This window comes from Sarcophilus harrisii, chromosome 2 (genome assembly GCF_902635505.1).
Source record: "Sarcophilus harrisii chromosome 2, mSarHar1.11, whole genome shotgun sequence".
In the NCBI taxonomy this organism is placed as follows: domain Eukaryota; kingdom Metazoa; phylum Chordata; class Mammalia; order Dasyuromorphia; family Dasyuridae; genus Sarcophilus; species Sarcophilus harrisii.
The window spans coordinates 574,244,445-574,257,676 of record NC_045427.1 but is presented as its reverse complement, the minus strand read 5'-3'; the positions used below and the strand labels follow the sequence as shown (position 1 = coordinate 574,257,676).

At 37.4% G+C, this 13,232-nt stretch overlaps 2 protein-coding genes across 2 annotated transcripts in view; one reads left to right on the top strand and one right to left on the bottom strand.

Moving 5' to 3' along the window:
* The window catches only part of PDZD8 (PDZ domain containing 8), a 104,525-nt gene extending 103,281 nt beyond the window's left edge, over window positions 1-1,244 (top strand). Inside the window, exon 7 of the transcript XR_004232488.1 lies at window positions 601-1,244. The gene's annotated coding sequence lies outside the window, so the exon portion shown is untranslated. The remainder of the gene's footprint in view (window positions 1-600) is intronic.
* SLC18A2 (solute carrier family 18 member A2) overlaps window positions 1-13,232 on the bottom strand; it is a 41,215-nt gene that overhangs the window by 6,391 nt on the left and 21,592 nt on the right. Inside the window, exons 4-12 of the mRNA XM_003755335.4 lie at window positions 12,749-12,807; window positions 11,575-11,658; window positions 10,600-10,692; window positions 9,264-9,353; window positions 9,129-9,172; window positions 8,990-9,050; window positions 4,233-4,328; window positions 253-331; window positions 15-66 (exon numbers count right to left, since the gene is read on the bottom strand). Of these exons, the coding sequence (XP_003755383.1) occupies window positions 15-66; window positions 253-331; window positions 4,233-4,328; window positions 8,990-9,050; window positions 9,129-9,172; window positions 9,264-9,353; window positions 10,600-10,692; window positions 11,575-11,658; window positions 12,749-12,807 (658 nt within the window). The remainder of the gene's footprint in view (window positions 1-14; window positions 67-252; window positions 332-4,232; window positions 4,329-8,989; window positions 9,051-9,128; window positions 9,173-9,263; window positions 9,354-10,599; window positions 10,693-11,574; window positions 11,659-12,748; window positions 12,808-13,232) is intronic.

Genomic DNA, 13,232 nt, shown 5'->3' with positions numbered 1-13,232 from the left:
CTTATCTTACTCACACATAAAATACTGATTCCAACAATGATCATCCCCAAGAGAGCACAAAGCCACCTGTCAAAGGAAAAAGCCCGAAGAGATCAATGAAAGATTTTCTGTTTTTTCAAAGCTATTATTTGAGATTTCTAAAAGGTCTTAGACTTAAAAATGTTTACATTTTGGCATCATCTAGAAATACTTAAAAACAAATGTAAAGGAACTCCTTTAGAATTGCATTGTGTTTTAAAAAAATTAACTTACCTTCCCATTTTGTGTGCAAGTATCCCAAAAATATTGGTTCCAATAAGATAAGAGATACTAGCCGGTAGGAAAGCAACGCCTGAAAATTTATGAAAGGGACACCTTATCAGTACTGATTTCAGTCAAATGTTAGAAAAACTAATAAATGTAGCACAGCTGTTTTGATTAGAGCATATCACATGAAACCCTGTAGCCTTGCACCCAAGCATCTAATATCCGGTCTGTTACACATCTAGCCTGGGCCCCACACCATTTATCCATCAACTACAAACTTGTGATGCTATAGAAATGAAAGACATTTATTTCACTATCAACTGAATAATCTCTCTCTGAAATTTTTATATTTAGGTCTACTAGAGGAAGTAAGTTTTACACAGGTCAAAATGGGCAGTCCTGGATTATCGAGATCTGAGAACTCAGAGCAAAATGTCTGGCTCTGTATATGTTAGTTACAGAAATATTAATGGGAACCCGTGTCATTTGGAAAACTTCAGGATAATACTTTTTTCTTTGGGAGGAGAAAAGACATTAGTTATCCTGCTCTGGAGTCTTGCATTTTGACTACTGAGGACTTCAAAGACTTTATTAAAAACACTGCATTAGTCAACTCTCACCCTGATTTTCTTCCAATGAATTTGCCCATGGGCACTGATGTCTACCCATTTTTGCCTCTGATAATGCTTCCTTAAAGATAAGGTCTCTCTACATCCATTCTGATATTGATTTATGTGCCCCACAAAAAAAAATAAACGATTTGACAATTGCTCAAAGACAATAAAAATTTTAAATGTATAACCTAAAATTCCTGGTGTGCTGACCAAAATCAAATTACTATAACTTTGTCTTTCCTTGCTAGGGCTTTATAACCACACATATAAATGAAGTTTGCCATTTCAAGTTAGTTCAACACATAATTCTTGAACTTTATATGTGTCTCCACTGTATTAGACATGAGGAATAAAAAGACAATTAAAATTCCCTGTTCTCAAGGAGCTTGTGTTCTACTGGATTCTTTTAAAATATTTTTAGTCATTCACTACGGAATATCCCAAGGAAGCCACTGGCCATTTTAACATAGACCAAAAGTTTAAGTCCAAGTTAAATTTTTAAACATCGTACAAGACTTGGAAGCTCAGAGGAACCAAAACATGAAATGCAATTTCATGCTTCAAGAAATATTTCCCCCATATTCAACAAGATGCAATATATGCAGGGCAGTGTGGTATATTAAAAGAACTAGACTTAGAAAGTCTAGATCCAAGCCTCTTTTCTTTTGCTTACTGTAATTATAAACTTGGACAAATTTTTTTTAGCTGTTCCTCATCTGCAAAACAAGCCTGAGAAGCAATACAATATGTTGCATAGAAGTATCAAGAAGAACTGGATTCTCTGATATGGTCTGTGAGCCTGCATAAGCTACTGAATCTCTTAGTTCCCGAGCAGTTCTCAGCTCATAAATTGCAGGGGAAAAGCCAGTCTGTAATGGCAGCAGAAATTCCTCACCAAGAGCTCCCTACAGTGATATCATTGCCAAATTAGAGCTGGAGCTAGTAGTTATGGGGTCAAATGAAATGCTATTAGCATTGTATTGATCTGATTAGAAGGTAAGTCATTAGCATCTATGTCATGTGATTAGTGTCAAGATGCTAAAGGTCATATAGAACTCAATATGTTGGATTTGGTGATAGGAAGTCCTAAGTTTGAATCCTATATATTATGTTTACAATCAGTTTTGGGTAAGTCGCGAATTCTCTGTGCCTCAGCTTTCTCATCTGTAAAATGAGGTGGTTGCACTAGATAAAGTCTCTTCCAGCTTAAGGTATATAATCTTTATATCACATACACCTCTGTCCCAGTTCCAAGCGCAATGCTTGGCACATATGTGTTGCTGATTTTAATAACAGAATGGAAGAGCAGAAAGATTTAGTGGAAATTTAGCTAAATAACAGAGTTCAAGTCCTGTAGAATCTGAAATGTTATGAATCAAGGCATTTCCCAAAGCCTTGTGGGTAATAAGTGGAAAAAAAAATAAATTTATTGGATTTATTTCCCAATGGGGACTCTGATTTTGCCTTTATGGCATTTTGTACATGTTCCCACATATATAGATCTTCCTTCTGCTTGCCTCACAGATTTACATCTGACCTCTTAACTTCCCTACATGGTCCTGTTCTTGATAAATCCAAGCAGCCCACCTGCCTGCTTGGTGTTTATACCATATTCCCCCTCCCCCCCCTTTTTTTTTCCTGAGAGCTTTAATGATTGTTTTATTGAAAGCCCCAAGTCATAGTATGGAGTGGGGGAAAGCAAGCCTGCTTGAGTAGCTGGCTTTCACAGCTGGCTGGGATACTTTCAATTAGTGAGATTATTAAATCATTTAAGTGGAGTCATCAGAAATGTCCCCAAACCATTTCAACCCAGGAAGGCTTTTAAGTCAAGTCTATGATAGCCTGCAGTCTATATACAGAGGCCTGTCTTCTTGGACCATAGCCTACTTTTTCCAGTCTTTTGTACACCTACAGAAATATATAAACTGACTTCATTTCCAAATGCTTAACAGAGCCTAATGATCTAGGTTGATCTGATGACTATCAGAGGATTTGTGATAAGAAAGAGTAAGACTTCCTCTTTCCCCACAAAATACCTCACCCACTGGCCTTGCATAATTCCCCAAAGCATTACCATAGGGCCCTTTCTAGTGTTCATTCAACATGCACTCAACAAATATTAAATGTCTTCTACAGAAGTCGTCCCACTTTCCCAGGGTTCATGGAAAGATTTCAGGGTGTCTGGGGGAAATGTTACATCTATATTTCTACCAATCTCTTACCTGAAGTTAGCACTTGCTTCAATTATGATTATAGGCAATGAAGAATTACTCTGAGAAGCATTCTTCAGGCTACTGTAAATGCCACCATAACAAAAGTTAAAAGCACTTAGTCCACTATTGTGCAAGGGGTGACATTTCTTTGAATTGAAGCCCTAAAGATCACTCTTTAAATTGTAAAACTCCTTTACAAACATGATCCTAATTGATCTTCAGAACAACCCTGTGAGTTGGGAAGGGCAAGGATTATTAGTCCTATTTCACACATAAGAAACCTAAAGCTTTGTGAATTTAAGCCACTTGCCTAAGGGCACACAATTTAGACAAGATCTTTGGACTCTTCCTGCCTTTTGATCCAGTGTTCTTCCCATTATAGCAGGAAAGCTCTCATGTATATCAGAGAAATTTAAATCTGAAGGGGACTTGAGAGTTTATATAATCCAACCCTGTTATTTGTTGCTATTCAGTTGTTTCAGTCATGTCCACATTTCGGGTTTTCTTGGCAAAGATTCTAGAGTGAGTTGCCATTTTCTTCTCTAGTACATTCAACAGATGAGGAAACCAAGAAAAGCCAGGGTTAAGTGACTTGTCCAAAGTGGCACAGTTGGTACATAAGTGGTTGAACCTTGGGCTTTCCTGACTTCAGGTGCAGTGCTCTATCCACTGTCCCACTTAGCTGCCCCTTTTTTAACAGAGGAGGAAATGGAAGCCCCCAAGAGTTAGAATGATGGCCATTGCTAATTTGTGGAAGAATTGAGTTTAAAACCTAGGCCTTTCAAAAATGCAGTAGGCTGTCCGAAGAAGTATCTGCCCCTTCCTTCCTATCACCCCTCAGATCCCATCATAGAGATCTTCAAGGAGAGGCTAGATGACCACTTTTCCAATTGCTCCAGAAATATAGAGAAAATATTAACTCAGCCATTGTTGTATGAGCTTCTAGTATTTTTAGTTCTCCAGACAAGAATGAGCAGAGAAGAAACGGCTCAACAGGTAAATACTACAAAACCTTATTGCTTAAATAACGTCTTATTTCTTAGGATACCAAATAAAAACAGCTTGTCATTTTCATGTGAGAAACCCTCCATGACTGCCTTAAAGGAGAAAGCCTGGTATAAAGCCTTGGGTCACAGAAAAGCTGACTCTAGTACATTACCCAGCTGCCACTTCTTGGAACACATGGTCTCCATCATCCAGATTGGTAATGCCGGTTCAAGCATTGCAATAGCCATGTTTGCAAAGCAGATTGACCCTTTAATAAAGAAGAAAATGTACTTTGTTTTCATTTAGACTTTGGAGTCACTACTTAATTCTTCATTTAGCAAATTTTTATTAAATTTTTTATTACTTTTTATTTATTTACTTGTTATTGTTCTGGGAAGATAGAAAAAGATAAGTCAGTGAATACTTTCCAGGAGTTTCCAATCTACTATGTGTGACAAGACATGTACACAATAACTATAATACAAATGGAATGTGATTCCATTTGTATGTAAAATATATATTAAATGTTCTATAATCACATGAGCAAAATGTCACTTCCAGTTGATGTCTTCTTGTTCTTACTCTACCTACTATCCATCTTATAAATTATTGTCCCATATAATCTTTTTAATGTATTAATCCAGTACGGGAAACCATAAGTGATTCCTCCTTACTGAATGGATGTTGCCTCAGGCAAACTGAGACCTGTTAAAGAGCTTAAGTTAAAAAGGCCAAGGTTTCTCACTGTATCCAGTTCTGACTTAGATCTGACCTTTGGACCCAGATGCTCTAGTGGGGAAACTAAGGCAGGTGACTTTGCACAGCCCTTCTTCAATTGCCTGCCATGGCATCCCCTCCCCAGTGAAATGGTCTTGAAAATGAAGAACAGCAGCAGGAGAGCAAAGCATAGCCTCTTGATCCTGGCATTCCGGGCCTTTCACAAATGGGCTCCAACTGACTTTCTTCATAGTTCCATCAAATTATACCTCTCTCAGTCATCTTTCAACCTGACCTTGCCTTTCTCCATGCCTTTAAACAATTCTAATATTTGTCTGTTGGAGTTTCTCTATCTCTTTGAGATATAATTCAAATGCTACCTTCCCTATGAAGCGTTCCTTTTCTGGTATCCTCCTTTTCCCACACCCCCTGCCCCAGACAGCAGTGATCACCTATTCAAATTCTCATAGCACTTTGCCTGAGACTTCCCTTTGTACTTATCCTCTGGTGCTTTGCCTCATTATTAATATGTGTGTCTTTTTCTTCACTAGATGATCAAGTTCTTGAGAACAGTATCTATTTGACATATATTTTGATATCTTTGCAGCTAACTATGCATAGTAGGTGCTTTATAAATACTTGTTGAATTGAAATGAAATGGCATATAAGTTGAGCTTTGAAAGGTCTGAATAACAAAAACTGTCTTCAGACAGATTTAGAACCATCAGATCAAATTCCTTCTTTCCTACACTATTCTGAGAAAGAAATAAGTAAATGTAATCAGAGAGCCAGAACAGCTGCCTCAGGATCAGGATGACACTTGTTCAAAATCTGACTCATACTGGCTGTGTGACCCTGGCTAAGTCAAAGACAATTCTTTTAGACTCAAAGTTGCAGGAAAGATGACAATGTGCATTGGTTGATGCGTAGTTACCCTGGGAGTTCTCTTTAATAATGACATCCAAATTTCCATCTCTATCTCTTGAGATGATTCCAAGAATTAACTTTTTTTTCTTTAAAGTAATGTCCAGAGAATATTTTTTTTCAATCAGTACAATGCCCATCAATCGCCTCTGTTAGTCATGGAAGAAGAACCAATCAGTAAACATTTATTAAGCACCTATATATGTGCTAAGCACTATGTTGAACAATGAGGATAAAAAAAGAGGCAATAGATTGCTCTTAAGCAATTTTTAATCTAATAGGAAGAAAAACATCAGATTGACAACACACTGCCTGCACTGAGGCTTCTGAGGTGTTCAAAGAACAGAGGGAAAATTTCCAGTGTTTTGAGTAAAACCTCTATGAGAGGTTACTGGACAAACACAAAATAAATAAAATAATAAATAAAATAATCTTAATGCTAAAGTTCAAATGCTTTGAAGTTCTAATATTATTGGGTCACTATGGTAACTCTCAGGGAATCAAAATATTCAATTAACCAGAACACCCCATTCATTCCCTAATCATTTCTAGTAAATAGGAGCTTCCTGTACTAGTCTTTGAACCTGATTAGATGGGCAAAGAATATGGATTGCCTCAGTCAGCACTACCATCCACCTTCTGTTGGCTAGACTTCAGTGTTCATAGAACCAAAGTGGTAAAGATTATAATATTTACATAATGGAGAAAGAAAGGATTTTGTCACTCTCATGACATTTAAAGGCCATCTGTACAAACAATGCTTAAATATAAAAACACAGATGTATCTCCCTTCCCTTGACCATGTGGAAGCTGCAGCACCTGGAGTTATCAACAGTTTGACATTTAGTGTTGATTGCCAATTTTTTTCCCTTTCTGTGGCTGGAAGAAAGGGGAAAATAATGTTGAAGAACCCATACACAAAAGTTTCCCCAACAGCTGCTCAAAGTAGCCCCTATCTGCCTAGAGTTCTGCCCCAAGTCTCTTGTTCCTGCCTCAATTATGTTCACTGTGGCTCACTGCAAGGATTTTCTACATTTCACAAAGCATTCGTTGGACTGTTGTTTTCACGGCCTGTCTGTGATTCCTGTAAGAAATGAGATTATTCCATAATCCTATTTCACAGGTGGAAAAACCAAGGTCCAAGGAACTTCCTTAGTATCCCCAGAATAGTTTGTGGACAAATAAGGAAGAAGCATTCTAGTTGCTGGTTATCCTGGTAATCTTTATACAGAATAATCATTGTAGAAAATCATCATAAAATCAAAGCTTTACTTTATATGTGGCTGGTGATGATTTTATGGAACTTATTACCTACAAGAAGTAATGACAGGAGAGCTAAACAAAGTTTTAAAGGATTTGGACTAATTTTATGCATAGCAGTTCCAGGAATGGCTACTGAGAAACTGGACAGTGCTTTAAGGTTGACCTCAGGGAATACAACCAGGCTGCCAGGGGCATAGCTTTTGTAACTCCTCTTGGCTATAAAATTCTGGAGGTGATGGACCATCAACTTGATCCAGTAGGAGAAGTTACGTTAAAAATCTAGTCCAACCCTTGTCTAAAACATGAATTCTCTCTTCAATAAAGGATCATTTGATGGGGAGCTCACTACCATCTAAGGCAATCATTTCTTTTTTTTTTTTAACAGCTCTAATTATCAATAAGCTTTTTTCTTAAAGCCTAAAACTGTCTCCTTATAATTTCCATCTTCTAGATCTACTTGTTCCTATATAAGATAATCAGCCTATTTTTTTTTTGTCATCCTGGTGCCAACTAAGAGAAGCCAACTTTCAGCCATTTGGAAAATATGAAAAGAAATTGGTGAAAAACTGCTTAACCCCCTAGTATTTGCAGGAATCATAAAGTCCCTAAGGTTTTGTTTGTTTGTTTGTTTTTAGTCTTCTTGTTTCAGAGGTACAAGGGAGTACATTACCAGTGTCTACCTTAAGAAAAAAAAAGTCCATCCTTTCTGCTGTTTCTTAGATATCTTATTTCCATTAGAAAATCCCTCCTCTCACCATACCATTCAGCACTCTCAGGGACTGCTGTCTGCCTTGGTTCAAATATGTCAAGATAAATTAGGTTGACTAGCTAAGATGTCTGCAGTTAGTCTGATTGCTCATTTCCAGAAAGTTCCAGGTATAGACAGCAATGGCTTTTGGTATACAAGAATTATATTCTGCATTCAGGAAAATGTGTGTGTGTGTGTGTGTGTGTGTGTGTGTGTGTGTGTGTGAAACCCTCATATACTTTTGGATAGATCCAGTTACACATTTGTGGAATAATTTAATCAGAAAACAGATAATCTGGGCTAAGCTTCAGAAACTGTTTAAAAAATAATTTTGTGATATATGGTTATTTATGTACAATACATACATATAAAATATAGACATACACTTTTCTGGGGGGGGACCAGACCCATGACCTCATGGGTTAAGGAACTTCCAGTTAAGAAATTCCATGTCCCAATGCAGATCTATGCCTGCTTTGCAATTTACAGTTTTACAGAATTGTTTAGTAAAATGATTTTAGTTTTGTGCTCAAAGATTTATGCATAGCAGTTCAGTGGTTTGCTTAAGATCACACAGTCACGTGTGTAAGAGGCAATATTTGAATCCAAGTCGTTTTAATTCTTACTGTAAATCTTTATTTGTTATACCATCAGATGTCTCTTTCTTCCTCTCTCCCTTTCTGCCTCTGTCTTTATCTCTGTGTAATATCTGTCAATATATATATATATATATATAAATTATCAAATGTCTTAGTGCACTTTAAAATTATAAAAGTTGTTTTATATATGTATATATAACATATACATTTAATGCATATATCTGTGTGTATATAGGAGTCTACATATTTCCTTCTTCCCCCTTTCAATCTCTCTCCCTCTCTTTTTCTGTACCTTTATATGTGTACATGTGTGTGTGTCTCCATCTGTTTTTCCATATATATTTAAGGAAACTGATATAGTTAGTTAAGAGAATTTCTAATGCAGAAACTCTCTCTGAGGATACAGATCTGTAATTAGTAGCTTAGAGTCTTAATGTTGCTTGGGGTCCTTCAGAGATCACATGGCTTAGCCAGTCATATAACTGCTATCTATGTGTCAGCATCAGGACTTTAAAGCAGGTGTTTCTCACTCCAAAGATGACCCTTAGACTACAATGTCACTTTCTCCACATATCACACACACATGTGTATGCATGTACACGTGTGTGCGTGTGTATTTGTAAAATGCACTTTTGGTAAGGAGAAGAATCATTATGAAAATATTAATTAATTAATTACCTGCAGCAATTAAGATGTAGGGATCCTTCAACAGGGTGACTAGAGAAGTTCCTTTCTGACTCTGCCAAAGACAGAACTCAAGGTTAAAAGAAGGCACATTTCCAGTTTATTCCTAAGAAGCTGTTGTAGCATGACTTACTTCTGGTTGAACCCTGGATGGTTGGAAAACAAACAGTTGAATAGCTGCAAAGAAAAGAAAAAGGCAAACGGCATTTTTAGAAAGAAAGCTTTGAAGATCCCTAGCCCTATAGTTTTTGCTGTTATCTCTACTAACCTCCATCCAGCAGAGTTAAGGCAGCCAGAACTAGGAAAGGAGCGGTCTTCCCCACAAATTCATACATCACACTGCCAAAGGGTGGTCCCACTGTTAGAAAGAAAAATAAGAAAGGGAAGATTCCTAATCTCCATGAAGTGACTTAGCCAGGATGGGCACAGACTGGTCCTATTCATTTTATAAGTTTAAGTTGTCTTAGTGATCAATTTTTTGGGGGGAATAAGACTAACACATGCAAAAACTGTAAACATTTTTAAAAACCTAATCCTGAAAGGGATGGTCAGTCAGAAAGAATGAATATCCCAAATATTAAACTAGGAATGCTGACTTGGAAAAGCAGATCCAGTGAGCACAAAGGAATATATGAAAGAAAACATGACTTCCTCAGAAATAGACAAGAGTTTGCCTTTTAGATTTCAAAATTCAAAGGAAAAGAGAGGAGTTAAAGAAGTTGAAATCTTGAATTTCCTGTTCATGAAAGCCAGCAAGTGATTCTCTGTGTGTATGTGTGTGTCTGTCTCTATCGCTGTCTACCTCTGTCTCTGTCTCTCTCTCTGTTTCTGTCTCTTCTCTGGCTTTGTGTGGGTGTGTCTGTGTGTGTCTCTGTCTCTGTCTGTTTCTGTCTCTCTCTGTCTCTGTCTCTCTCTTACACATACACACACACACACACACACACACACACACACACCCCTCTCCATCATCCCCAACCAGACACTAGCAAACTGGGAAGAGGAAGGGTTGTAAGAACCACACTGTCACTGTGAGTTATATCTACTGGGTTCACCAGTCAGTTCTTGTTAGAGGGAAATCTCTGCATTCTCTTTCTCTTTATAAGGAAACAGGAGTTAGCTTGCTAGCATCAAGTACTGAGCAACAAAGGGATGACTTGGTATAATGTGGCTCAAAGGAGCAACACGATTTTCATGGTGGACCTTCTCTTCACATGCCAGTGGAGCCCACTTCCCAATCAACCAGGAAAAGGGATTTCTCTCCTTGAGCTCCACTTCATAGTCTAACAATTTCCCCCTATTTTTTGTCCTCCAACCACCATGCAACCCAGTGAATACTTGGGGAAGCTCATTTCTAGAGCCAGCATTAAAAGCATATCCAGCCTTTGATTTCACACTGGTCCTGAAATCATGCACTCAGTTGATGTGCAACCAGCTAGCTCTAGTCCAATGACTCCTTCCTAGAGTTAGGTTTGGGGAAGGTATATCTCTAGCTGGTTAAGGCAGCATGATTAACAGAGAAAGAGAGGGGGAAAGGAATAGCTCCATACAGTCCATTCAAGTAATCATTTTCCCTTTGATCATTTAAATACTTTAGTCTCACCTACCTAGCACTCCCAAGGCAAGTCCTCCCAAGGCAATTCCTATGGCATTGCCTCTTTCTTCATCATCTGTGTAAACACTGGCCAGCATACCCATCCCTAAATAATTTTTAAAAATAATTAATGCAATGTATTAAAGGGAATTATTTTTTTCTTTAGTCAACATGCTTTGTTTGCTTTTCTCTATATCTCCACACCTAGTGGAGTACCTGGCATAGAATAAGTGATTAATAAATACTTGTGATTGGTTGGTTGACTTACTGATCTGGTATATTTGGATAGAGTAAAATAGAAAGAGGACCTTGCTGAGAGTCAGAGGAACTGAGGGTGCAACACGGATCTGTCAGTTGCTACCTTTGTGGCCTTTCTGTAAACTGAAGGGGGTGACTTAGTTTTAGAGCTTCTTAAATTTTTTCCACTCATGCCCCCTTTTGGCTTGAGAAATTTTTTTTTTGCATTTTTTCAGGTATATATAGGTATATAAAATAGTTATCCAAATCAAACATTTACTGATAATAAATCATAATTTCACACTCCCCACATTCAGTTATGAGACCCCCATATGGGATTATGACTCACAGTTAGGAGCTTTGCCTTGGTCTATAAACAAGTCAACAAGAATTTATTAAGGTTTTACTATGTGATAAACACAGCACTAAAACCCCTGCCAGCTTTACATCTTTGATCCTGAATTCTCTGAGGTCCTACTTTCTTTCTATATGCTGATGATGAGCAAGGTCTGAGACCTTTTTAGAAACAGCTCAAATGAATTTAGATCTTGAAATTAAACAGCATTCCTGGTACTATGTCAGAGTAGCCTTTAGACACCTTGTATCTAATGCCACAGTGAATTGAATTATTCCTCACTAATTAAATAAGCAAGCAGAAAGTAGGAACATGAGAATCATTGGGAGAGGGTGGGAGAAGAGGTTTGAACACACATTGTAGTTCATTAAATTAAGAGGATGTTTCCATACTCACCAGCTACAGAAGAACAAGAAGAACCCACTCCTTGCAAGGATCTTGCTATGAGGAGTAATGTGTAACTCCTAGAAAAAGCAAACACTGCCAAGAGAGCAGAGGGGAGGCACAAAATAAAACAATTCTAGTCTCATTGCCCTGGGAATTAAAATGGTCTAAGCTGAAATAATTTCTCAGAGTAATGAATAAACATGATGGTGGTCATGCTTAGTACTAATAATAACACGGTTTCATTTGCTTGCATTTAGGGATATTGATTTTCTTCTGTAATTGCTAAATCTGTATAGAACAGGAGCGTTTAACCTGGAGTCCATGAATTCTTTTTTAAAAAAACATTTTGATAACTATTTCAGTATAATTAGTTTCCTTTGGAAACCAAATATTTTATTTTATGGATTAAAATATTCTGGGAAAGGGACATTAGACTTCACTATACTGCCCAAGGGGTCCATGGGACCAAAGAGAGACACTGGGGATAGTGGAACACCAGCTAAAGTCCTTCACCTCAAACCCTATTCCTGGGTTACTTATAAGGTGGGAAGGAAGATGCTAAGCAACAACCTAAGGATTCAATAGTATCTTGCTATGCTAACATTTCTACAGCAGTAATAGATGCCCTAATAATATTAACTCATATATACTTATTGTTTGCAATACACATTTCCTTCCCATGACAACCTTGTGAGACAGGTGATATAAATCTTGTGATACCTAACTTTGTAGAGATCCTTAATTTTAAAGAGATTAAATAACTCACCATGATCACACAGTAAGTGTCAGAAGTGGGATTAGAACTCAGATTTCCAGCATGCTTTCTAGAATAACATTTTTTCCCTCAGTTAGCTGGCTGCCCAGAAACTCTTCTTTTATAGACTCAGTGCATTGTTGGGTAATAGAATTCCTTTAGTTTCCTCCATTCTTCTGAGTTTCTCTGTTACTGACTGACTGGGCTGTCAGTTAGCATTAGGCCAACTATCGAAGGCAAAGGGCCAATTAAAACCATCTCTGGATGATTTGGTGCTAATTAAGAGCTCAATGAGTAAGGGATGAAAAGACACTGGGAGAAGGAGTAGTCTTTTATTTCTGGGTCTCCTACTAATATAAAATTCCTGCCTCTAGTCCAGCTTCCGATGTTTAACCCTGACCCAGGACAAAAAAAAAAGCATATACTTACTTATAGTAGACACAAACATTATACAGAATCCTGCAAACATTGGGATCTGGTAGCCTATTCTGTAAAACAAAAGCCATAGAAATATTCAGGGATACTCAATTGTGCTCTTTTTTCGAGGGAGGAGAAGAAAAGAAGAAATTCATTATTAACTAAAATTTTTAAAGCATTTGATTCATTAGGGCAAAATGCAGTCATTAAAAACTTATCAGTAACAAGATGTCTCCCACTTGTATATTGAAATCACTCCTTGATAAATGCAACCCAACATTCTCTCCAGTTAATTTTCTTTTGGATGAAGGGAAGGGAAAAATAATCAGTCACTAACATACCTTACTTGACATAGCATTTGATCTTTCCACGTTTAACTGTCTTCAAGTATAAATTCATTTATTTGTAGCTAATGTTCTTTGGTATAAATATAAAAGCGATGTTTGCTCCAATAAAATGTAAACTTCCTGATGGTATGAGCTACTTCCTTTTTTGC